Genomic DNA, 26471 nt, shown 5'->3' with positions numbered 1-26471 from the left:
GCGGCAGCAGCAGGCCCAGCGGCGGCAGCAGCAGGCCCAGCGGCGGCAGCAGCAGGCCCAGCGGCGGCAGCAGCAGGCCCAGCGGCGGCAGCAGCAGGCCCAGTGGCAGCAAGCACGCCTCTTCCCCGGTGGTGGTGGTGGTGGCTTCTCCTGCAGGCCCTGGCTCTCCACATCTACATGAAACCGCTGGGGGAGGTTATCCGGAGGTGTGGGCTGAGGTGCCATCAATATGCGGATGATACCCAGCTCTACCTCTCTTTCTCATCAAAACCAGGTGAGGCAGTGGCTGTTCTGAATCAGTGCCTGGGCATGGTAATGGACTGGATGAGGGCCAATAAAATGAAACTCAATCCAGACAAGACGGAGGTACTGTTAGTGGGTGGTTCGTCTGCCCGGCTAGGTGATATTCAACCTGTTCTGGAGGGGGTTGCACTCTCCCTAAAGGATCACGTTCGTAGTTTGGGGGTGCTCTTGGATCCAAAACTGTCACTTGAGGCACAGGTGAACTCAGTGGCACGGAGCACTTTTTATCAGCTTAGGCTGGTATACCAACTACGCCCTTATCTGGACAGAGATAGCCTAGCTACAGTGATCCATGCTCTGATAACTTCTTGTCTGGATTACTGCAATGCGTTATACGTGGGGCTGCCTTTGAAAACGGTCCGGAAACTTCAGCTGGTCCAAAACAGGGCAGCAAGATTGTTAACAGGGACTGGCCTGCGAGCTCATATTACGCCAGTACTTTTTCAGCTGCACGGGCTGCCAGTCCATTTCTGGGCCCGATTCAAAGTGCTGGTATTAACATTTAAAGCCCTTAACGGCTTGGGGCCAGGTTACCTGAAGGATCGCCTCCTCCCATATGTGCCTGCCCGGACCTTAAGATCATTGTCAGCGGCCCTTCTCCGTGAGCCCCTGCCAAAGGAAGTGAGGCGGGCGGCTATTAGGAGGAGGGCTTTTTCTGCTGTGGCACCCCGGCTCTGGAATGAGATCCTTAGTGAAGTTCACCTGGCACCTACATTGTATTCCTTTCGGCGCCAGGTGAAGACCTTTTTATTTTCCCAGGCATTTTAGCTTTCTAAACTTTTAGCTTTGCTGTTTTAAATCTGTATTTTAAACTCCTGCACTGCTGCTAGGTTTTATTGTGGTTGTATTGTTATATTGTTGTTTTAATGTTCTATATATTTTAAACTGTTTTATTGTGTGCTGTTTGGTTTTAATTTTTGTGAACCGCCCAGACAGCTTCAGCTATTGGGCGGTATAGAAATGAAATAAATAAAATAAAATAAATAAAATACAATACAGTACAGAAGGGAACAGGCAAATCTTGCTGTTTGGCGGTAGCTACACACTTTCAATCAATTGCTCTTATTTGTCATTCATGATACATGCTAGATCAAAATGTTATGATTGCTCCAATGGACCACTTTCCCCAAACAGAAGATTTAATTGTACACCTGGCTCAGAAAACTCACACCTGGAAACTCACGGCTAATGATTGCCACCTGGGTTTATTACATCGAAAACTGAGTATGAATTATACATTCTCATGAAATCATAATTTGTTTTGGTTCAGATGAATGCTGGAAAATATACTCGCAACCATTCAAAAGCATGTTGATAGTTCATTTTTCCAGGTCTAAAACCTTTATTTTCCAAGTTGAGGCAAATGTGCTGGTAGTTTCCGAATAATCACCTTGGCAATGTGTAGCACAGTGTCTCCACATGGTTGGGGTGTCCACAGCTACTAAGATTTCTATGGTGCTTAAACTGCCACAGCCAGGCCATGGCCATGGCGCTTATACTGCCATTGTGTATAAGCATCATGGCCATGGTGCTTATTCTGCCATGGCCAGGCCATCCTCATGTGGAGAAGTCACAGTGTCTCCACATAGTTGGGGTGCCCACAGCTACTAAGATTTCTATGGTGCTTATACTGCCATGGCCAGGCCACAGCCAGACCATCCACATGTGGAAAAGCCACAGTGTTTCCACATGGTTGGGGTATCCACAGCTTACTAAGATTTTTATGGTGCTTATCCTTCCCAAACAGAAACCCGCTGGTTGTGATAAGAAGACTCACCACATCCAGCTCCATTACAGCCAGTACTGCTGCATTACATCTGGCCATTATAAGAACTGTATGACATTAAGAACAGGTGTGTAGGCTTTCTTGATTTCCTTTGCCCTCCTCACCCCATTTCCCTTTCGTGCCATGACTTTCTAGCCTAGCCTTCCCCAACCTGGTACCGTCCAGATGTTTTGGACTTCCAATTCCTATCCATGCCAGCTACCACAGCCAATTGGTCAGGAATGCTGGGAGTTGTAGTCCAAAACAACTTAAGGACACCAGGTTGAAGAAGGCTGTTCTAGACTGTAAGCAAGAGCACAGGGGCTGTCTTGTTCTTATTGACATGTAATAAAGAAATAAAATGCATTATTTTGATAATCATTTCTTTTCAATATGGAAGTATCCACAGCTCTGCAGATTCTGACATCATTCAGCTCTGCAGATTCTGACATCATTCCAGAAGACATTTCCTGGTCAGGCTTTGTCCTTTTGCCTCTGAATACTAGGGATGGTGGAGAATTTCTCCCCGAAACTTCGGGGGGCCGAGCGCCAACGTGTTCGGCCCCCCGAACAAGTTTCGGGGAGAAATTCTCTGCCCCCCTGCCCCCTGCCCCCCCCCCCGGGACGGGACTTATCTTTGGCGAATGTCCCTCCCGGCGGCGGGTCCGGCCGGCGGTTCGTCGGGTCTTCGTCCGGGGCGGGAGCGGCAGCCAGTCTTTCGACCGGCTGCCGCCGCCGCCATTCCAATAAAAGAAAAAACAAACAAACGCCCCCGTGATAGGCTACGTGACGATTAACGTAGCCTATCATGGCTAGATCTGCAAAGTCAGCCGTGATAGGCTACGTAAATCGTCACGTAGCCTATCACGGGTGACTTAAAAAAAAAAAGTGGGTACGGATAATGGCGGCCCTCATAGGGAGCCGCCATTCCCGTTCCTTATTTGGTCGCTGTAGTCTACGTAAAGATTACGTAGACTACAGCAAAAATAAGGGCAATGCTATTTGCGTTGCCCTTATTTTCGCCGTAGTCTACGTAAAGATTTATGTAGACTACAGCGACCAAATAAGGAACGCGAATGGTGGCTCCCTATGGGGGCCACCATTTGCGTACGCGCTTTTTTTTTTTTTAAGTCACCCGTGATAGGCTACATGACGATTTACATAGCCTATCATGGCTGACTTTGCAGATCTAGCCGTGATAGGCCATGTTAATCGTCACGTAGCCTATCACGGGGGTGTTTTTTTTGTTTTTTGTTTACTTTTAATTTCGCGGCCGGGCGAGGTGAGGCGCCTCCCCCCCGGCCTGAATTTCGGCTGGGCGAGGCGGGAAGCCTCCCCCCCCCGGCCTGAACTTCACGGGGGGAGCAGCGAAGCGCCTCCCCCCACCGTGAAAAGCTGCGAGACCAGGTAAGTGACTTTCGTGCACCCCTACTGAATACCAGATACTGGGGACAAGCATCAGCGGAGAGTGCTGCACTAGAAGCCTTCCAGAAGCATCAGGCTGGCCTCTGTTAGAAAGAGAATGGTTGTGTAGATGGCCTGTTCCAGCAGGGCCCTTCAGGGTGTTCTTATGGTGTTACCTTTCCGTTATGTTTTTAGCAGACTGCAAGAAGCGTGCGTGATCATTCTCCTTCAGGGATTGCTCTGCTTGTGAGATCAGAGAGGTGGAGCGCTCAATGCACTGTTTGCAATTAGCTATCTGCTGGGCCAGTTTCCTCAGTCTCACCACCTTGAGGGGGAACAAAAACAAAAGAAAACACTGAGATCCATGAACTCCAAAATGTGCTTTTGTATTTGCACTTCTTCATGACCATAGTGCAAACAGGGTGCTAATGCGAGCAACTTAACTGGGAAGCATGAGTCCCGTTTACACCTGCTTTACTCAGAGTCTATATTGTTCGAAGTAAAGCTTTATTCTCCACACTGGGGAGATCCAAAATAAGCACAGCTGGCAGATTCTGCTATAGTGGGAAATGTCACTTCCCATCAGTCTCCACTGTTTAGATAACAAAAGTCTACTGTGACTGCCCCTTTCCCCAAACTGATGTCTTCAAAGCAGCTTACAAGGTGCGTTACAGTTTGCTGCAAATTCCTGAACTTGTTTACAGAAAAAGTGACCTTAGAACAAAACCTGACTAAAAGGAGTAATTCCTGTTGACTGACAATAAAATAAATGTTCACCCTCAGAGACTTCCATTTTTGCAGCTTTATGCTGGAATGAATCTAGTGAAATAGAAAACACTACGATGTGTATCTGTAGTATATGACAAATGTGTATAATGCATACATCTTTAGGCAGGAAAAAAAGAAGCCACTTATGAAATCTCACTGAGCTGTAATGAAAACTCTCTGAAGTTAAAAGGCAAGGTTTTAAATCTACAGCTAATAGAAGATCCTGTCTCCAGAAGCCCCAGAAGAGAAGAACCCATCACCCCCTCAGTATAGTGTCATTAGCATCAACACCACTGCGTAGTACAAATGGGAAAGGAAAAGGAAGGAAATCTAATAACTCTGTACCTAAGAAGGACAGTAAGCACCGATTACATATAAAAAAGCAGGAAATGGATAATTAAGTAGACTGGCAGCAAGTTTGGAATTTTATAGTAAAGATAACAAAAACTTGCAGGGTTGCATTTATTAAGCAATAAACATTGTATGTCATGATTCTGCTAGGAGACAATTAATTCAGATTGGAGTTATGTATCCTGAGTTCAAGGCCACAATAAGCATGAAATTTTGGACAGCAAAGTCCATAGTCAGCCATTACTACATTTCTTTCGTTTTGCTTTTAAAGTAAGGGTTTAAGTCCAAAGCACTTCAATTCTATTTCATGTTTTTAAAAATTAGGATTGCCATTTACATTGCAATCTAACCATGTTTGCTCAGAAGTAAGTACTACTGAGTTCAATGGGACTTACTCCATTGTAAGCATGGTTAGGTTTATGGGTGGGTGGCAGTCAGCCACCCACATGCGCTACATGTTTGTTCATCAAAACTGTATTTTGAGCAACAGTGGGCAGTATCCAATGGTGTCATTCCACAAACTCAAACAGTGCAAGCGGAGCTCTGCTGAATCTTTCCATTGTGCAAGTGGTTGCCCATTATGCTTGTGCAACTGGTTGTACAACAGGTTACACAACCAGTTGCACTAGAGGTTGCATAATGGGTTGCACAAGTGTAATGCACAATGGCTTGTGCAAATGCAGATGTAGTTGGATTCTCCTTTTGTGCATAGTTCAGAATCTAGTTTCTGCTACCACCACATCACTTGCGCTAACGAAATGACAACAGTTGGATACTGCCCAGTACTTTTAGATATGATGCTGCACTAATAATTATTAGTGTAATAAGTTTGAGCAACCACCTAGAGGTTTGTTGTCATTATTTTGGCCTTAAAACACCCTAATGTCACAAGTGGGATAAGCAATCAGTCACTTTAGCACTACAAACAGTATGTGTAGTTACACTTTATACTGCAGTTAGCACAGTTGTGTGTGGGGAGTAACTGCATTTTTTTCAGGTGTAAAATACAAGCAGAACCAGTGCTGGGGGAAATGCAACAATCCCACAAAGCAAAAGCATTTTTGCTCATGTCATGCTTGTGAGCTTCCCATAGGCATCAGGTTGGCCACTGTGGGAGCAGAATACTGGACTAGAAAGACCTTTGGTGTGATCCAGCACAGCTCTTCTTATGTTCTTATATTAACTTCAGCATCAGATGTCTGCAAACGGAGATGATAATGCCTCCTGTCTCATTTCCTCCCATTCTTTGCGGAATCATGCAGACCTTTGATATTCATTTGTAGGAGAAGTATTAGGGCTTCTCTGAAATTACCTGGGAGATTTTGTGGAGACTTTAAGTTGACCAAAGGCAACCCCAAACCCCTTTTAGCTTGGAATTGCCCAGCCCAGTTGGGAGCATCATTTTATGCCATGTGGACAACAATTTTTACTTCCCAGTACATTACCAGAGCAAGGTCTTAGGTTATACGTTAGGCTGAGAAAGCAGATGGAGCACATGAAGGGCTAAAACCTAGAGGTTTTGCAGTATGGCAAATCTGTTCCTTAACTGTGTGGTTAAGCTGCTAAAGCAGCTGGTGAAACACCTGTTTAATTTGCTGGAAAAATGCATGACACACATCGCCCTTCTTTGGAAAATGACTGTGCTTCTGTTGTCAATAGAAAAAAAAGACTGATGAACTAAGTGTAAGCCTTGTTTGAGAAAGGAGTGTCTCATTAAAGCATTTATTTCCCATAGCCCAATAGCATAAAGCATTGAAAAGAATCACCTCTGTCAATAAAAATCTCTCGTTTCCTTTAAGGCAAAGCTTGGAACCGAATAAGCCTTTCTGACTCAATGGAAAGTTTGCCATGAACTTTGGTGAAAGAATGCGAGTTCCCACTGCAGTCATGTAACCAAGGAGATTATACAGAAGGTTGTCATACGAGATCCTGGAGGGAGCTGTATTTTGTTAATAGCGTAAAGAGGTTCAGGGCCTGTCAAACAACAATTTGGGGAACTGTGGTCTTCAAACATATTTAAGTCAGCTCTTGCCTACAGGGCTTTTTATTTTAAGTTAATTGGAATATCTTGACAGCTAAGTGAACCATTTAACCTACCCTTGACTTTATTTCTTGTCAGAGCTTTTCCCACACAGGGAGAGTTTATGTTTGACTTCTTCAAGCTACTTTAGCAGTTAAAGACTGAATGGCTTGCAGTAAAAAGCAACAAGAATCATGGTCAAACTGATTTCACAGTTAGCTAGGTAACCAATTTAAAGCTTGAATGAGTATCTGAGACTTACCTCACACAGTGGGTTGACATCAGAAATATCGTACGACAGTTATTAAGAAATGGTATTTAACTTGAACTGATTTTACATTATATCATTAAAATATTTCATTGCATTCTTCCTTCTGTAGCACACATGCTGTAATTTTCCACTCCTGTCTTTGGCCTCCTCCAACCTGTTCCTATGACTCCCCCTCCCCTTTCTAATAGGCATGCCAGGAAGGCTACTGTGTATAAATATCTTTAATGAATGATTAAAGTATCTATAGAATAAAATATTCATGCAGATCACTGTAATTCAAGTTAGCAATTCTTATGATACAGTCAATTTTTGCCCTGGGCAAATAAACACCTTCAGATCTTAGTTCTCACAAATATATTTTTGTTAGTACATTATTGTATTAGCAGCTTTGGTGAACTAAAAACACAACCACCCCTTTGAAAATACTATTTATTCTTTAAACAATAACATTGCATAAAAAGAAAAATAGCATAAGATTTCAATAACAATATAGACATTCAGCAGATTCTAAATGATGGCTGAATTTTTGCTTAACGAGTAGTGACGGCATGCCGTTCTTCCTTCTCCAAAGCATCACGGCTGCCAAGGAGCTTTCAAGGACTTGTAGGCATTTCATAGAACACTAAAGCAAGAAGTCAGAGAATTTATGGAGCATAAACTATTTAGCAAGAACGTTAATCTATTTGGGAACCTCTAAGGTAACATTCTTACCTTCCCTTCCTTGATTTTGGTTCCAATTATCTGACGTCTTTGTTGGATTATTTCGATAAGCAGGTCACATTCCTCCATCAGCTTGGTTTCTTGTCGGGACGCGTTCACCTAAAGAACAAATCAGACTATTATGTAAAACTTTGTTCAGTGTTCATTCAACTTCTGCTTTGAACTCTTTTAAAATTTTAATAAAGTAACAATGTAAACAATTTATGCATTTGTCTCAGGAAATAACCATTGGGAAAAAAAATAACAATGATATAATGTGGATGATATTCAACATTGTGTAAGCGGACATCTGCTCACATGACAGAACTTTCTCCTTCCCCTGTAGTGCCTCTGTGCCCCACAAAAAACTACTTTGGAAGGTCATCCAACCTTCCAGAGCGGATTTTTTTGGGGGGAGGGGCACACAGGGGGATGCAGCAGGAAGAGGAATCTTCTCTGATGGCAGATGCCATTTCAACTGTAGATAGGCAATTGGATTTTACCTTATAATTAGTAGTAACATGAGAACATGTGTAATTCCCCTCTGCACACACAATCTTCTACCAAGTTGTTTTGCCTGACCTACTTGCCCACTGTATCATCCAGCCAACTCATCTTAAATACTAATAACAAACTCATTCTCTGAGTACGGATCCTTATGCAGCCAAAATAGCACCATCCATGCAAAAGAGGGAGGTATCAGATAGCTTGCAGAAGTACAAAAAACTATTTTAAAAGTAAGGGAGAAGAAGCCCACCCCCCACCCCCAATGAGGACTGAGAATGCTCAGTGTCCATGGAATGCTGAAAATCAAGGGGAGGGAGGAAGTGGAATGGAATTGTGTATCCTGGAAGATGGGCATGATGGCTGGAACCCTGAGCAGAAGCACTCCACACTGCAACATTTTGTTGCAGATCCCCATGCACATTCTAAAAGGATTTCTATAAAAGAGAGGAAGCAGTGTTGACCTGTGCCATGTCTGGCAGTGATTTCCATGTCTGCGGTGGCTTAACAGTGTGCTACTATACCCACACATATCATCACTAGGAAGCAGCAACTGTTCATTGCTTTGCAATAATTACTCATAGATTATTCCCTCCCTTGGACCTCCACCTGGAGCTCATATGAACTTGGTAGCTCTCAGTATGTCATCCTCCTAAGCATGCTTGCTTGTAACTTTATTCTGCCTACAGCACATTTCTCCTCTTCGCCTTAGTCCTTTGATGAGGTTTCACCCACTTTTACCTTGGCTCCTCCCTCCACCAACTTCACATCTGCCTCCTTCCCTCCTCTTTTGTCATATCTCTGCCTCTAAGTTCAGTTCTGACTCACTTGTTTCAGCTGTTACAGCATCTGGGCTTCCTTCATAGTAAGCTTCCTAGACTTCAGCTGTTCTACCAGCCCAGCATCACCTCTCTCACTCTCTGCCAACTCCTCACCGCCCACCAGAAAACCATAGTAAGCTTTCACTTTCTTCAAAGAGCAGGCATTGCTTGTCAGCATTCTGACACCTTTCCACTAAGCAGCTAAAGTGTTTGTAAACAATTCCATGTGATATCAGAATAGCTCAGCTACTGACAGGTTAAAAGAAGAGAATTTTATTACAGTCTAGGTGTAACTCAGGGATTTTAAAAAATATTTTAGAAATGTTGGGCAATTTTGACATTTACTGATAAATTTCTAGGACCACTTTGGCTGAAAAGGTATAGGTTCATGGTACATTAATCAATTATTTTTATTTAATACATCTATATATTAAATCAGTATATCTATATGTCCTGCCTTCCTACCAAAAATAATAAAATATTGAATTACATTAAAAAATAAAAACAAATAAATCAAAAACACAATTAAAAACATACCAATGTTAATTGTTTGCATGATATTCAACTAAAGTGTTCCCTTTCCAGGGTTCTTAGCTAAGGCATACTTGTATGAACTGTTTGCAACTAACGTAAGACTCTTGCAAACCATAACCACCAAGCCTGCATGTTTCACTTCAAGATAATTAGATGTTGCTCAATTAAGTGATTTGATGCACTTTTAAGGCTCCAATCCTATATACAATCTTATATGCATATAAAGTCAGTGAGATTTACTGCTAAGTAGACATGGATAGGACTGCCGTGTCTATGAATATTTCCAAACTTTTTTCTGAATGAGGCTAAATTAATGCAATTCTGAATCTAAAAGTTAGGTGTCTAAATGCTGAAAGAAATGTAAGATTCCCAAAGTGTAAGTAAGGAGGCTGAGAATACAAACACCATGTCAAAGGTTAAAAGAGCCAGTCATTCTTGTTCCATTACCTGAGCACTATATGGAACTTGTTTTCCTTATTCTTAAAAAGGGCTAAGCTGAAGCTAGGTCTAAGTAATGTGTGAACACTGATGGCTGCAACGTATTTTCCAAAATCACTTAAACAGAATTGTGGCAAAGAACAGATCTTCATACTTCAAATCAATCAGTATGCTTGCACTGCAGTTTGCAGGTTGCTTGTGAACAACCTATGCCTAGTAACTGCACCTCTGCCATTCAGCACTCTTATGACTGGGCCAACTAGCCAACGATCCCCATACTTAATGGGAATCCAGTCCAGTGCAAGCCCTAGAAACCATTCCACAATGGTGAGTTTATGCCCCTGGGATATAGGACTTCATGCATTTTGTGAGGTGTCCAGACGAGACACATCATGTGTATGACAGAGCTGGGCTGAGAAGGAACTTTAACATACTCACTGGGCGTGTTCCCAAAAACACCATTCCAAAGCTTGTACTATTGTAACAGCCCCACTGGTGAAAAGGCAGTGGGCCCTACAATAACTTGGCCCATAACATAAACAAGAAATAGCTCTCACCAAGTATACATCCAGTTTTGCAATGAGGTCACTCCTCCCTAACTCCAGGGGCTGGACAACTTCCTCCAGATGAGATGAGCTACCATTTGCTCCACCAAGTTCTATTGTTTGATTGTAGCCCTGTGGCAAAGGTAAAACAACTTGCATCCCATGCCACACTATTAGTGTCTAATAGGAGTGAATTCTATATGCCAGTCAAAATCCGGCATACAAAAATGTACTCCCTCAATGGAACTGCCATTTGAACTAGAAGTTTTTTTCATACATAATCCAGTGTTTTCTAGAACATTGGTATAGATTACTAGTCTAAATGTAACAATTTCTCTCATGGTAAATGGCTTTGGAGGTACAGGAACTAATACAGTCACCATCTGAAAGGATCACCTACAACTTTTTAAAAAATTCTAAGTGGGACAGAAAGAATGACCAGCAGTGTCTCATTTCAAGTATGCCCAAGGCTTTGGTTTTCATGTTTGCAATCTAGGTCTGAGGTAGTGCTGGTCTCACAGCCTCCGTCTTTAGTCAGTAAATATAAGGATCAGAAAAAAAAATTGAATTAAATTCCAATCCTATACTGACTTGCCAGGGATTAAACTCTACTAAGGTCAATCAGACTTACTTTTAAGAAGACATGTACAGGGGTGTGCTGTAAGAAGTTTTTTTTTGTAGTTTTGAAGCTTACTGTAGTTTCCCCAAACAACTGTGACATTTTTACTTCTTGAAGACTCTCAATATTTCTTCATGGGAAGGAGACTGGTCATTGGTTGTCTCTTCCAACACTATCTGCCTGGCCTCATCCCCAAGGGAGGCTGGGACCATTTTTATTCCAGCATCTCAACATTGTCTTTATTTTGACCTGGCTTAGGCCGACTCCTGTTTCTTCTAAAGCTGACCCTGCCCTGGTGGATGGCGCTGACAACTTTCCCTCACACCAGAATCATCTGGTCTTTTCCTCTGAGTTCAGATTGACTGGAGTTTGCTGGTAATTTTTCTATATTTATAATAAAACGTATACCCTACCTTTCTCTCCAAAGGCAGCATAATATCATTTCTGGGTGCTGCAAGTACAGAAACCATTGTGTGAGAAATCACGGTTATACCAGTGTGGCACATTTGGCTGGGATTCAGACACCTCTGAAACAGGAAGACCCCTCCTTGAGGTCACTGTCTGAGGTCTGGGTCATAAATTTAGTAACTGTAATTTCTACAATTATGATTTTATCACAATACAGTATGTGAGAAGAATAAATAAGTACTGAAGAGTATATTCCAAAATGTTAGGTAATTACCCAAGAACTTGAATTTAAGATGATTTACTATTTGGATTAGGGATTAGACTGATGCCACTGAAATGTCTGCCTCCCACAGCTGTTAGCTTAACAAATATGTGCCTGAAAGGGGCGGCGGGGGGGGGGGGAACCCATTACATTCACAAATGTAAGTTTGTCTGCTGCTGGGTGATAAATCAATTTTCTTTTGTAAACCATGTCCAGACATTCTATTGTATATACAATATATTATGCCTCCATAACTATGACATGAAAGACTGAGCTAATTTAGCAAACAAACTTCAATCTTGGTGAACACAAAGGTACAAATATTTCTTTCCAGGTCCATTGTAGAACCTGGGCTGATACTGCTACAGAAGAGCTATAGTTCTGTTTTCCTGAAGCTGTCAAATTGCTGTTGTACACAATCTCTTAATTTGTCTAAATAGCAGAATGTCTACAATGGAAAATGTGGTTCCATCCACTCCTGATATATCTGTTTGTATGTAAATACCCATTTTTATTCCTGCTGAATTTACAAACTTGTATGTATACAGTATGTATGCTTATAATAAAATGTAGTTTCTGAGAATCACAGAATGTTTTGTGTGTACTAAAACCAAAGGTATGGCATGCTACATAATTAATCACACTGCAATAATGGGCAAAACACCACATGCTATCCTTTCACTCACTATCAACTGAGTAGATAAATGTTCTGAACTCCCTCTTAAAAGCTTAGGCGTTGTATACAGAGATCACTTGCTTTCAAACTGTGCTGCTGGAGAAGACTCTTACGAGTCCCGTGGACTGCAAGGAGGTCAAATCAGCCCATCCTAAAGGAAATCAACTCTGACTGCTCACTAGAAGGACAGATACTGAAGCTGAAGCTCAAATATTTTGGCCACCTAATGCGAAGAGAAAACTCCCTGGAAAAGACCCTGATGCTGGGAAAGACTGAAGGCAAAAGGAGAAGGGGACAGCGGGGGATGAGATGGCTAGATAGCATCACTGATGCAATGAATATGGACTTGAGCACACTTTGGGAGAGAGCGCAGGACAGGAAGGCCTGGCATGCTATGGTCCATGGGGTCACGAAGAGTCGGACACAACTGAACGACTGAACAACAACAACAACAGAGATCACTAATTACCACCACATTGGCATGAACTCCATTTCCTTCAAGTCATTTTCTTCTGCTTATCTCACCATAGATTTTTTTTTTAACTACTCAGTTATGCCTAGGTCAAAAGGAAAGGAGGCAAGACAAATGATTGCCAATTGTTCATAATAAAATTCACAGGGGAGACAAGGGTGGGGGGGAAAGTGTCCTTTTTTCATTTATTACATTTTGCACTAACTGCCGTTTTCAAACAGTCTTCAAGGGGAGATGCACATAGAGTGTGTTACAGTAATCTAATTAAGAAGTGATTAAGGCATGGATCACTGTGGCCAGATCTGTCTTCCCCAGGAAAGGACACAACTAGCGTACCAGCTAAAGCTGGGCAAAGGCACTCCTGGCCAACACTGCCACCTGACCATCTAGGAGCTGTGCTGGATTCAAGAGCACCCCCAAGCTACATACAAAATCCTTTATGGGGAGTACTACACCACCGAGTCCTGTTGGCCTATCTACTGACCTACTGACTTGTCTAGATTGAGCCTCAGTTTCCTCACCTATGTTCAATCCCTCAGTGCACTCAGGTACTGTTTAAAGCTTTCACAGCCTCCTGGCATCAGTTAAAAATCAGCATAGTAATGAGACCCAAATCCAAAACTCTGGATGACCTCCCTCAACAGCTTCATGTAGATGTTAAACAGCATGGAAGACAAGATAGAACCTTGAGGTATCCCTATAGACCTACAGTCAAGGAGAACACTTAGCCAATTAAGACTGAAACCATTGCAACACAGTGCCTCCAAGTCTCATATTGGACAGGTATCCCAGAAGGATATTATGATCAATGATACTGAATGCTGCTGAGAGGTCTAGTAGAACTAACAGGATTCTAGCTTATGGCACTGATCATATACTAAGGCGACAAAGACTGTTTCCATCCTAAAACTAGGCCTCAACCCATATTGAAAAGGATCCAGATGATCAGTTTCATCCGAGAAAACTTGGAGTGGTGAATCCACCATCCACTCAAAGACATGCTCATAAAAGAGTGAATAGAAAGTAGCCAACAATTACCAAAGATATTGGGAGCTAGTGAAGGCTTCTTCAACAAAGGTCTCACCACTACTTACTTTAGAGATGCTTGAACATAGCCCTCTTTTGAGGAGGCATTAATAAACTCTACCCCCCAGCCTCCATCCCCTCTAGGAGCTCTTCTAAGCCAGGATGGGCATGGGTCTAAACAGCATGTGGCTGGCCTAACCCGTCCAAGCGAGTTGTCCACCTCCTCAGGCTGAACAAACTGAAACTGAGTCGATATTCAATGCAGAGTCTAAGCTGGAGTAGTTGTGAGTGATTTGATCAGGAAAATGTTTTACAAACTTGTCACAGAGGGCTTCAGATGGCTCCTCCACACCACCTTTGGGAGCACATTGTAATAGTCTCTTAACCACCACAAATAACTCTGCTGGACAACACCATGCTGACACAATGGAGGCAGAGAAGAAAGAGTTCGTTTCTATACTGCCAAAGTATAGATCCTAGAGATGGGCTCTAAACTGTGTTCAGTTGGATGCAAACTGAGCTTTTTCTGCCCCACCATCACGCTAGTTATCTATCCATACACTTCACTGCCTAAAGCTCCTCAGAGGTTAAGGAACTCAAATTCTGTGTCCTTGAAGATGATGCTTAGGAGTGATAGTGTCAACAGCTTACCTTCCTTCAATTATGTTCTATACTTTCTATTTCCATCCTTTGCTTGTCTTTTAGAAACTGATCTTATATTTTTGCATAACTGTTGTTTTAGCAAACTCTAGCTCCTGAAAACAGTCAGATTCTGGCTTTTAAAATTTTTTGTTTTGTTTTGAAGGGAAAGTGAAATATTAAAGCATACCATCTTCAGTCACACTAGACTAAGCTCCATCTAATTTCCCAAAAAACCTCCAAAGCAAAATTCTGTGCTCCAATTTGTACACAGCAAGGACCAGATAATAAAAAAGAGATTATTAGTCTATGTTTTAACCAACTGGATCGATGATCAGGATTACCATCAAAATCTTTCTGTTAGCTGCTGCCCTTTTGGCTTCTCAACATGCCTGAGATTGGATTGAGCTAAATTTCAGTTTGTGAATGAAAATCTAAAGGAGCTGGCACTGTGCCACATAATGAAAACACAGTATGCATTATTTTTATTGCAATGAACAAAGCCTTCTTATTGTTTAATACAGTCTATTGGGTAGCACCCTGCCAGCATAGTTCTAATTTTTGCTAAACCACAAACAAGAGGTTTTCTAAGCCCATTTCATAGAAAACAGAAGAGAAACATACTTCACTGTGGGACTTAAAAGAACTCTTTGTTGAAGTAGCTGAATTTTTTTACGCATTGGCATTTTCATTATTTGTAATGAAATCCTATTTTTCTAAATTTTTTCCATCTCTATTTCACCCTCTCACATTCCACTTTTCTTCTGGGACTTTTAATTTGACTGGCAGATAAGAAAGAGGTACTTCTAAGTGGCACAATGCTCCTTGTTATAGTAATGTTATCCACGTCTGAAGATTCGCCTATCTTGGGTAAACTGCCATTGTGAAGGACAGCTTTATCAAGATAACTTGTCTTCCCTTGTTTTCATGGGTTTACAGAATCTGGATAGAAAATAAACAATCGCTTTTGACCTAGACCTTGTATGCTGAATCCAGCCTAAAGCAATGTGAAGAAAAAAGTATAACCAAGTTAAAAGAGGAGTGTTTCCATTATAAACAGAAAATAATTGACACAGCTGAGTTGAAGAAATATATAAAAGGTCTTTCCTGGTCTGTATAACCTACAAATGTTTCTCAATGGGAGAAAAAATAACAAAATGTTGTACGAACATTCATGATTCTTTTTTTAAATGAGTGTTAGAAAACATTGGCTGAAATAGAGGCATTTAAATCATCTACAGGAAAACATGTTCCCTCCCACTCCTCTCCGCTAATTGTTCCAGATTTTTCCACAGCTGTGTTCCGATTACGTTGCTGTGCAACAGACTGAAATAACTTCATTCTATTGACTAAATAATACATGCTTTTCATAAATCCCAAACACATTTCAAAACATCTCCCCCCCCCCAAGCCCTCTCTCTCTCTCTCTCTCTCTCTCACGCATGCGCACATACACAAAATAGGGCTCACTAAGGAGACAGGATCCACATTTCTATCATTCCTTTGACAAATTATAAGGGGGATATCTGCATTCACAATAACAATGTGGGATTTCACACAAAAAATGAGTTCACTTCAATAGCTGCTGCCAGACTGGAAGGTGAATAGCTGGCTAATAGATTTAAAACCAAGGGAAAATTAGCATGGAACTACATGTTGTATGTGTAAGAAATACAGGGCTGCTGCAAACAGCAGATCTGCTCTGAATTTCCTCTCATGAAGTATCTTCCTACCCACTAGCAGTGGGCAATGATGTGGAAGAGGACACAGAAATGCACAGCATGATGATGCCAGGTAGATTACTAGTCATGATGGCTGTATATTACCTCCAGTATCAGATGGCTATATATTACCTCTGTATACCAGTTGCTGGAGAACATGAGCAGGGTGGGGGTGCTGTTGCGCTCATGTCCTGCCTGTGGGCTTCCCATAGGCATCTGATGGGCCACTCTGTGAACAGAATGCTGGACTAGGTATAGGCCTTGGTCTGATTCAGCATTGCTCATCTTATGGATTTGATGCAAAGCTGCCCTTTTCATGTTAGCAAAACTCTTTTAGCAGTTGCCTTCAGGCATAGAACAAACAGGTGGAGGGGGGGTACTGTCAGGGGTGCCTCTGAGCATAGGCAGTAGAAGAGTCGCTCAGATTCCAAAGAGGAACCACAAAACGTGGGAGAGGAACTTTCCCAGACTCTTCCAGACAGGGAGAGACAGACTCCTCAGGTTTCAATAGTCCAGCTGGATGGCAAGGGTTTCTCTTCACACACCCCCGTCAGAGATGGCGAACAGTGAGAGGTGGGGCATGGAGAGCCTGAATTCTTAGACCCCAGGCGCAGACGCAGAGCCGAGAGAGATGGCAGGGGCGAAGCTTAGGCGATCTGCCCGATTGGCCCGGTGGAAACAAGTACGTGTAGAGACCTCATGAGATAGAGGGAGATCCCCCCCCGCCCCTTCAGTTAGGATAGCCTGCCCACCTTTTCTCAAATGGTGGGAAACTTTCAACCTGGGTAGCTTCCCCTTGAACTCCCTGAAGGCTTTTCCTTTGTAGACTGAGAGTTACTGACAGCTTGCATCTGTATGACCCACTGAAGTAAAGGATTAAAGAGCCGTGCAAAGAAGCCTCTTGTCTGTGTTTTGATTTGGCTTGTGAAGTTCAGCAGGGACAAAAGGGAATCCTGACAGGTATAGAATGGATTAATCATATGGGTCTGTGCCTGCTGGGCTGGTCCCACCCCCAGCCAGATATCCCTGAGTTTGGTGACATGTCTGAAAAGGAGAAGCTACACGTATATAGCAGTACATACACAGGTGCTTCACATGACTGGCAATTCTGATCGTCCCGTGTCTATGCATGTACAGCTGTATGCACCTAGATTCGCCTCTTTAGGCATTGCACCAAACTTGCAGATATCTGGGTCAGGGCTAGCAGCCATGGTCTGGCTCTGCCCTCCATGCATTTAGGCTACACATTAATGACACCATGTGGAAAGGGCTTTTGTTTCTTATAATGTATAGGTGTTTCTATAAATCAGTATGGGCTCATCTGAATCTATGCACTTGCACTCAGCCATGGATTTCAGCATGGATTTCAGCTTTGAAGCTGCACTAAAGGGAGCTTCATATATTGCCTCTAGCATATAGGTTCTATGTGAGCTGAAGCACAGGATCCACTGTGTTATGTTATTGTTATGTATACCCTGCCTACACAATCTGTCTACTCCCCTCTCTTGCAGAGAAATTACATTTAGGGATCTGCGTGTATAGGCACCAATCACTTTTGATGCTCTACATGCTTTAGATAGGCACACATGAATCCAAGATTAAGGGTGCAATCCTATGCATGTTTACACAGAAAAAAGTCTTACAATTTCCAGCATTCCCCAGTCTGCCTGGCAGGCTGGGGAATGCTGGGAGTTGTAGGAGTTTTTTCTGTCCAGACATGCATAGGAATGCACACTAAGTGATTTGCTCCACCTCGTGTAGAGTTTACACGTGCAGGAGAATGAATGAACTGGCCCAAACAAGGCTCTGTTAATACATAAGCAATATTCGGGTTCTTTAACAAATGCCTGCATTTATTTTAAATAGCTTCTCTTAATTAGTCTTAAATTTATATTGATTCAGGAATCTGTCTGCAGCTGCTGATCTCTGATCTGCTACCGCAGTGGCCGAGCTGTGGGTAAGCTGAGCTTGAGCCTGACTGGCTGAAACTCTGGCCAGTGTCATCATCTGTCCAAGCCAGAGAAAAGTCCAGACATTAACCATGTGTAGTTTTCATACACATAATTAAATGCAAGATCCAGAAGATTACCCAGATGCTATGAAAACTTAATGGTCCACCCTCATATCTTTTCCGAAAAATTAACTAAAGAGATGATGAGATTAATAAGAATCACAAGAAACCAATCCATGCCTACAGAACAATAAGCATGAATTAGTTTGAACACTTTACACACCTGACAACTAGCTGCTGCTAGTATAGGTGTACTCCTATCTGGAAGTGGAAGCTGGATTAGGCCATCATGGTCTTCCTGTTCAGGGGACAGATTTCCATCACACATGAGGAGAAGAAAGTACCTTCCCAGTATTTAACTCAAGGTTATGCCACTACAGATTTTGAAACAATCTATCTCAGTTTTTTGTGGGGGGTTAAGGATATTTTTTGAAGTTTATTTTTCTTACCTATTTTTGAAACCATTTGCATTCTGAAACTTTGCATTTGCATTCTACGGCATAGTCTATGTAAATCTTTACGTAGACTACCGGGACCAAATAAGTTCCTTATTTGGTCCCGGTAGTCTACGTAAAGATTTACGTAGACTACGCCGTAGAATGCAAATGCAAAGTTTCAGAATAGAGCGCCGCCATTTGCGTACGCGCTTTTTTTTTTTCCCTCCAAAGTCACCCGTGATAGCCGTGATAGGCTACGTTAATCATTACGTAGCCTATCACGGGTTTTTTTTTTTTTACACTTTGTTTCGCGGCCGGGGAGACGGGGTGCTTCTCCCCGGCCTGAATTTCGGCCGGGCCAGGTGGGAAGCCTCCCCCCCTGGCCTGAATTTCGGCCGGGCGAGGCGGGACGCCTGAACTTCGGGGGGAGAAGTGAAGCGCCTCCCCCCCACCGCGAAGCACCCCTGCGAAAAGGTAAGTGACTTTCGTACATCCCTAACGAACACACCTGAAGATTATGCCATCAAAACCAGACATGTATGTGTGGTGCTCATCTCCATTTCTAAGCTGAAGAGCCAGCGCTGTCCGAAGACACTTCCGTGGTCATGTGGCCGGCATGACTGAACACCGAGGTGCACGGAACGCTGTTACCTTTCCCGCCGAAGCAGTACCTATTTATCTACTTGCAAGTTCTCGCTTTTGAACTGCTAGGTTGGCAGAAGCTGGGACTGAAGCTGGGAGCTCACTCCGTCACGCAGCACTCGGGTCTCAAACTGCTATCCTGCCGACCTTCCGGTCTGCAGTTCAGCGTCTTAACCACTAAGCCACCGCGGTCCTGTGTGATTGGTATACTTGACAGCAAATCTATGCATTGCAGGGCAACATCCATAATGGCTTTGTCTTTTATAATGTGTGAAATGGCCCATAAACAGACAAAAAAGAAGCAGCGAGTAGGAATAAATGGTAAATTCTCCCAATGGAGGGATGTAAATAGTGGGGTTCTCACAGGGATCTGTATTAGGACCAACGTTTTTCAATTTCTTCACAGATGATCTGGAATTAGGAGTGAGCAGTGAAGTGGCCAAATTTGCAGATGACACCAAATTATTTAGGGTGGTTAGAACAAAAAGGGATTGTGAGGAGCTCCAAAAGGATCACTCCATACTGGACAATGGGCATTCAAATGGCAAATGCAGTTCAATGTAAGCAAGTGTAAAGTGATGTGCATTGGGGCAAAAATAGGGATGGACGAAAGTCCCTTACCTTATCCCACAGCTTGCTTCGCGGTGGGGGCGAGGCGCTCCGTCCCTCCCCCCGAAATTCTGGGCGGGGGGGAGGCGCCCCATCCCTCCCACCCCAAATTCTGGCTGGGGGGGAGGCGCCCCGTCCCTCCGGCTGAAATTCTGGCTGGGGGGAGGCGCCCCGTTCCTCTGGCCACGAATCTCGTCTTCTGCCGCCGTTTGCGTCCCTGCAGTCAGCCGTGATAGGCTACGTAAATCCTTACGTAGCCTATCACGGCTGACTTTGGGGGGGGGGGGAAGCGCGTACGCAAATGGGCGCCGCCATTTGAGTTCCTTATTTGGGCACGTGTATTATTTGGGCACGTGTATAAGGGCTATTTGCGTTGCCCTTATTTTCGCCGTAGTCTACGTAAATGTTTACGTAGACTACACGTGCTCAAATAAGGAACGCAAATGGCTGCGCCCATGGGCACCACCATTTGCGTACGCACTTTTTTCCCCTCCAAAGTCAGCCATGATAGGCTACGTAAGGATTTACGTAGCCTATCACGGTGTTTTTTGAAAATCTAGCCGTGATAAGCTACGTAAATCTTTATGTAGCCTATCACGTTTGTTGTTGTTGTTGTTATTGTTTTACTGGGAAATGGCGGCGGCAGCAGGTCAGAAGACCGGCCGCCACCGCCGCAAGCCGCCAGCGCCAGGGACATTCGCGCAAGTCAAGTCCCATCCCGGGGGTGGCGGACCGTTTCTCCACCAATTTCGGGTGGCCGAATGCGTTGGCATTCAGCCTCCCAGAGATTCATGGAGAAATTCTCCGACATCCCTAGGCAAAAAATTCCAACTTCAAGTATAACCTGTTGGAATCTGAGCTGGCAGTGACTGATCAAGAAAGAGTAGGTTGTGGTGGACAGCTCAATGAAAATGTCAGCCCGGTGTGCAGCCACTGCAAAAAAGGCAAACTCCACGTTAGGCATAATTAGGAAGGGAATTGAGAACAAAGCTGCCAATATCATACTGCCTTTATACAAATCTATGGTGTGACCACATTTAGAATACTGTGTACAGTTCTGGTCACTGCATCTAAAAAAATATATTGTAGAGCTGGGAAAAGTGTAGTGGAGCGCAACTAAAATGATGAAGGGACTGGAACAACTCCTCTATAAGGGAAGGTTACAACAGCTGGGATTGTTTAGTTTGGAAAAAAGGTGAGTATGAGGAGACATGATAGAAGTAGAGAATGTGAATAGGGAGACATTTTTCTCCTTCTCTCATAATACTAGAATCCGGGCTCATCCCATGAAGCTGATTGGTGGAAGATTCAGGACAGATAAAAGGAAATACTTCTTCATGCAGTACATAGTCAAATTATAGAATTCGCTATCACAAGACGTAGTGATCACCACCAATTCGGATAGCTTTAAAAGGGGATTAGACAAATTCATGGAGGAGGAGGCTATCAATGGCTACAAGTCCTGATGGCTAGGTGCTACCTCCAGTACCAGAGGCAGTATACCTACCTCTGAGGCAGTATACCTAACATGGGCGGGACGATGCTGATGCACTTGTGTCCTGGCCACTGTGTGAACAGAATGCTGGACTAGATGGAGCTTTGGTCTGATCCAGTATGGCACTTCTTATGTTCTTATCCATGTAAACAGTTCTGCATTGTAGTACTTATGATTGTTCTAAAACTCTAACTGTGAGAATGGAATGTTTCTACTGGAGTGGTGGTTTATATATAAACAATCTAGGTGTTAACTATCCTAAATCTAGACCAATACTCACCTCCACGTGTTGGCAAGTTTGAATTAATTTAGCCAAAAGTGTCTCCAGTTCAGTATTTCTCTTGATAAGGTTCGTGAGATTGCTTTCCAGATTTTGCTGTTAAAAAAAGAAGACACAGACATGTGATTTGGTATTGTGTACCATTTATAACTGTAATCAAATATGTACATGGGAAATTACTCATTTGAAGAAGCTAGTGCAGTAAATCAAGCTACAGTTTTTGTGCACCTTCACACGACTGAATGTAAGACAGGGAAATGCATTTTTAGTCATGGATATGTAAATATGTTGCAACAGACATGAAAAGTGGAACTAGACCAAAGACAGAAGGAACACTTCCATTGACTTCAAATTACTCAAATACATAGCTCCATGCAGACATTTCAAATCTGTCAAACCTGTGCAGGGAGGTAACTGTACCTACCATTACCTCATGTCCTCAATCACATGTGTCATGCAAATATGCATCTCTACACATGTATTTAACTGATGTGGAAATACAAGGACCTTGGACAAAGATGTGGTGTGCACCTGGCAGATTAAATGCTACGTTAGTTATATGCTATGACCAGGATGGGGTGGGAATTGACTCAAGAACACAGAAAGAGCTTAAACATAAGAATACACATTTTATTTTTTTGCCAAAAACAATTATAGAATGAAAAGTTGAGTTAAATCACCACCCTTAGCCATGGATCAGCAACTTATTCCCTTATGGTTCCTACTAGCAGAAACAGAGCAAGAGAAGATGGAGGTGAGAAATTATGGTTCACCAAGTAAGGCGCAGAGATGGGAAAACCAGCTCTTTTAGAGCTTGCCTAAATTCTCTGGAAATCACTTTGAAGCTCATTTTTGCTTGCTCTCGTTTTCATGTTCAACCTGTTTTCCAGTTTATTCAAACAGGAAAAGTGTGCATTACAATCAGAAAAAGTGCACACTTCTATGCATATTTTTCAAAAGTGTGCACTTTTCTCCCATCAACTAGTGTGAAAATACGTGTTTTTTAAATGCACATTTCAAAGTGCACTTTAAAAAAATACACATTTAGAACTTAATTGCAAATTAAGGAATTTATGAACATTTCTAAAAAAGAGCGCTCCTGCTTGTGTTCATGTTCAGGATTGCGAACAGGACATATTCATGTGATTTGTAAACAGAAATTAAATTTTCTTACATCCCTTTTAAAGAGTGGGGAGAGCACTAGGGTGTGTTTGGAGGCCTATTTGTAATGCAGAAAACTTCAATTTCAGTGGTACATTGTTGGCCATGTGAGGGTATAACAAACAAGTTCAGAGTAATTTCTGGAGAAAGGAAATCAGACCAGGTATATTTACCTTTTGCAGAGGAAGAGGAAAGCAGAGCCTTCATTATCTGCGTGTTCACTCAGAAGTTCTCAGAGAGCAATTCCCTACTCCTACAGGCTTCTGGTTACTGAATGGAGTAATGATGAATTAATGATGGGGTAATCACCCCAGTCTCATAGACAATGAGATGCAACACATTGTCAAGAGACATTAAAGGTGAGGATGGAGGACCAACAGGAGGCTAAGCAATGTTTAGGAACCCTGGAACACCACACAGTGTAGAACTCAGTTGCAAATATAGGATTTAAAGTGGAGAGCAATGAAGCAATGCCTCTCCTGAAGTTCTAACTAATCTGAAGAAAATAACAAACATGAAGAGGCAAGGGTAGGGAGAAGAGGAGGTAAGTGAGGGGGAGAAAGCTGGCTAGATGGGAGATGGACTGAACCAGCATGGAACAGTCTATCCAGGTGGCAAACTGAACAAAATGGTGCCTGGGAAAGGAAGTTTTGAAGGTTCTGTTTTCTAAGGGGTTGATGTCCTTAGAACAAAAGGGGTCATAGGGAGTCTGAATGTACTAGACCTTCTTTGATTGTTTAGAGATGATGTTAATGTACCACAGGTCTTGAGCTATGCAAAGGTGAGTTGGGTGGAGGTTTCCAACTTTCATAGTTGCCAACGAACATGAATGGGTTTTCTGGAAGTAATGGCTTTTTCTGGAAGCTTTAGACTGGCCAAGTTAAGTTGCTTCCTGAGTGGCTTAACTAGGGTGCTAAACCAAACAAACAAAGAGGGAAGGCACCAAAACACCATGCAGACAGAAGGAGAGAACCCTCCAGGTGCCTAAACAAAGTGCAATAAGGTTTTCAAGGTGGGTGTTGTTGTACTTATAATGTATTTTTAATGTCTTCTCGTTAAGAGAGTTTCTGAAGATCTGAAGATCTTACGGAGTGTTTTAAGGTTTGTTTGCTGTTTTCTAATGGCTGTCTTCTATAATTTTTTAACTGTTTCTTTGTGATTTCTCATAATATTTTACTGCAGTAGAGCATGTTGGTTTTTACTAATAAGGTTTTTTATTTAAAATACTTCCATGCCATTTTAGATTATTAATAAGGTTTTTTATTTAAAATACGTCTGTGCTATTTTAGATGTATGTCAATATTACTTATTTTTTTGTCCCATCTGCATTTTGTGTTTGCACTGCTTTGTGTGATTATAAATAATGTAAAATCAGGTTTTGATGAGTGTAGAATATTTTAATGAGTATTATTGTGTATCTCTTTTGTGTTTTTGTTGAAGAGTGCCCTTGAAAAAGGGTTTCTAAACCTGAAATGCGTTGGGCTTCAATTAAACATCTTCACACTCATCCAACTTGCAGTGCTTCTTGATTAGGCACCTAGAGGTTCCCTCCTTCTGTCTGCATGGTTAACTAGGGTGCTGATTTGGCTCCAAGAAAGGCATCTGCACATATTCAGAGTTCCCAATGTAGTGCATACTTGCATGAGGACAGCTGGAACATTCTGCTGCTGGCTGAGCACAAGTCTCTTGCTTAAATGTCCTCCCAGAACATCATAGGCACTTGATACAAGTTGCTAGGATGATGCCCACAAATAACACAGGGAAGCCAGGATGGCTGAGCCTCTCAGAAACACTACTGCCATCATTTCCAGCCTCCACTTTTTTTTTTTTTTTATCATGGTAAAGCCTATGAACCTTCAAGATGTAGTCTCCATAAGATTGGGTTCCCTGCAGAAGTCAAGGACTACAGTTGTACACAGGCACTTTTCAGACCTGCAGATGAATGCGTGAAGCAGAGGAATTGCCCCTCTCCACATGATTACTGGAAAGGACTATATATTTGAATCATTTAAAGTCAATGGACATCTTTTACAGTGGAAATTAATTTGATCGATACATCTGACTTGACAGTCTATTCTCAAACTTAAAATGGCCAACGGTCTTTCTTAGTTTTCACACATGTGTAAGAGTTGTTCATTGCAAGGTACCATAACTCAGTGGTAGAGCACATCCTTTGCACACAGAAGGTTCCATGTTCAACCACTGGCATCTCCAGTTAACAGGATTAGCAAGCAGGTGATGAAAAAGACCTCTACCTGACACCCTGGAGACTCACTACCAGTCAGATGAAACAGTTCTGGGCTAATGGACAAAGAGCCTGAACTGGTATCAGAAAGCCTCCCATGTTCCTAATCTTTTTTTAAAGAATGCCCCCCAGGTCAAGACCTTTGAAGAAATTTTATTTTTGAATCAGTTCACTGGAAAATCTGCTAAAAATGAAATGTGTTTATTGTGCTCCTCTTGCCAACTAATTTGCTCTCTGGGAAAGCAATCAACTTGCTGTAACTAGTCTTTCATCTCCCAAATCCTTTACTGCACATAGATCTGTTTATCTGCCAAAGGCTGAGGATAAGATAAATAGGACTAGCAAGATTAAACAACAGAATAATGAAAAAAGCAAGCAAATGAAACAAACCAAAACCAAAATCATGTTTAATTTCTACATAAAACTTTTTATATACTCCTTCTTTAAAATTTATTTCACTTAACACATTAAATTTAAATGTGTATTACCTTATACTTATACCATGCTTGAGGTACCATGTTCCCTTCTAAAACCATTCTCTGGATAACCACTCAGGCATACATCCTGTTGCATCTCATAAAATTGTTTCTTACGTTTAATATTTTAATTCTCACATTTCTTTGAGGGATATAAGGGCCTGCGATATGTTCATTCACTCCCAACAGTGGCTTTCTCCACACAACACAATGCTCACGTTTACTGGCTCTGCATACAAACGGAGTTATTTTCCCATTGCCATCCACATTGTGTTCATTGATGCCATTTTATTTTCAGTTGAAATTTACTTCCTGATTGCTCACATGGCAGTAGCAGTGAAAGTTAGGTTAACACGAGGCAAGGCTCCAGCTGCCAAAACTGGAGATTCAATAGTCTGTTGCAAGAGAAAAACTGGAGGGTCCCTGGTGTTGGATACCTAGGCACACTTACTTTAAACAGCTTGGCCCTGATGTTGTAGGCGAGGTTCCTTTGAGGACTAAGATAGTGTTCACTTTCACTCAGATTTATTGATTGATTGATTGATTGATTTCTATACTGCCCAATAGCCGAAGCTCTCTGGGTGGTTCACAAAAATTAAAACCAAACAACATACAATAAAACAATTTAAAATATATAGAACATTAAAACCACAATATAACAATACAACCACAATAAACTTAAGTAAACTGTTTACTTAAATTCTGCAAATGAGGACTAAAACAAAGACATAAGCTAAAGGTATTATTTGTTAAAGAAAGATAAACTACCCAGAGAACTTCTGTAAACCATCCAGAGAGCTTTGGCTATGGGGCAGTATACAAATGTAATAAATAAAAAATAAGAAAGAAAGAAAGTTTAACATGCACAC

General features: G+C 42.3%; 1 protein-coding gene across 4 annotated transcripts in view; it reads right to left on the bottom strand.

The window, feature by feature from the left end:
* Window positions 1–26471, bottom strand: part of MID1 (midline 1) — a 270609-nt gene that overhangs the window by 23354 nt on the left and 220784 nt on the right. For all 4 annotated transcript variants that reach the window (XM_084841761.1, XM_084841760.1, XM_084841762.1 and 1 more), the window contains exons 3-5: window positions 21721–21816; window positions 7594–7701; window positions 3649–3797 (exon numbers count right to left, since the gene is read on the bottom strand). In XM_084841761.1, coding sequence (XP_084697887.1) covers window positions 3649–3797; window positions 7594–7701; window positions 21721–21816 — 353 coding nt within the window. The remainder of the gene's footprint in view (window positions 1–3648; window positions 3798–7593; window positions 7702–21720; window positions 21817–26471) is intronic.

The sequence above is a fragment of the Heloderma suspectum genome, chromosome 3, assembly GCF_057233095.1.
Source record: "Heloderma suspectum isolate Gila_16-S chromosome 3, 16-S_ref, whole genome shotgun sequence".
In the NCBI taxonomy this organism is placed as follows: Eukaryota; Metazoa; Chordata; class Lepidosauria; order Squamata; family Helodermatidae; genus Heloderma; species Heloderma suspectum.
This window is presented reverse-complemented; position numbering and strand designations above follow the sequence as displayed.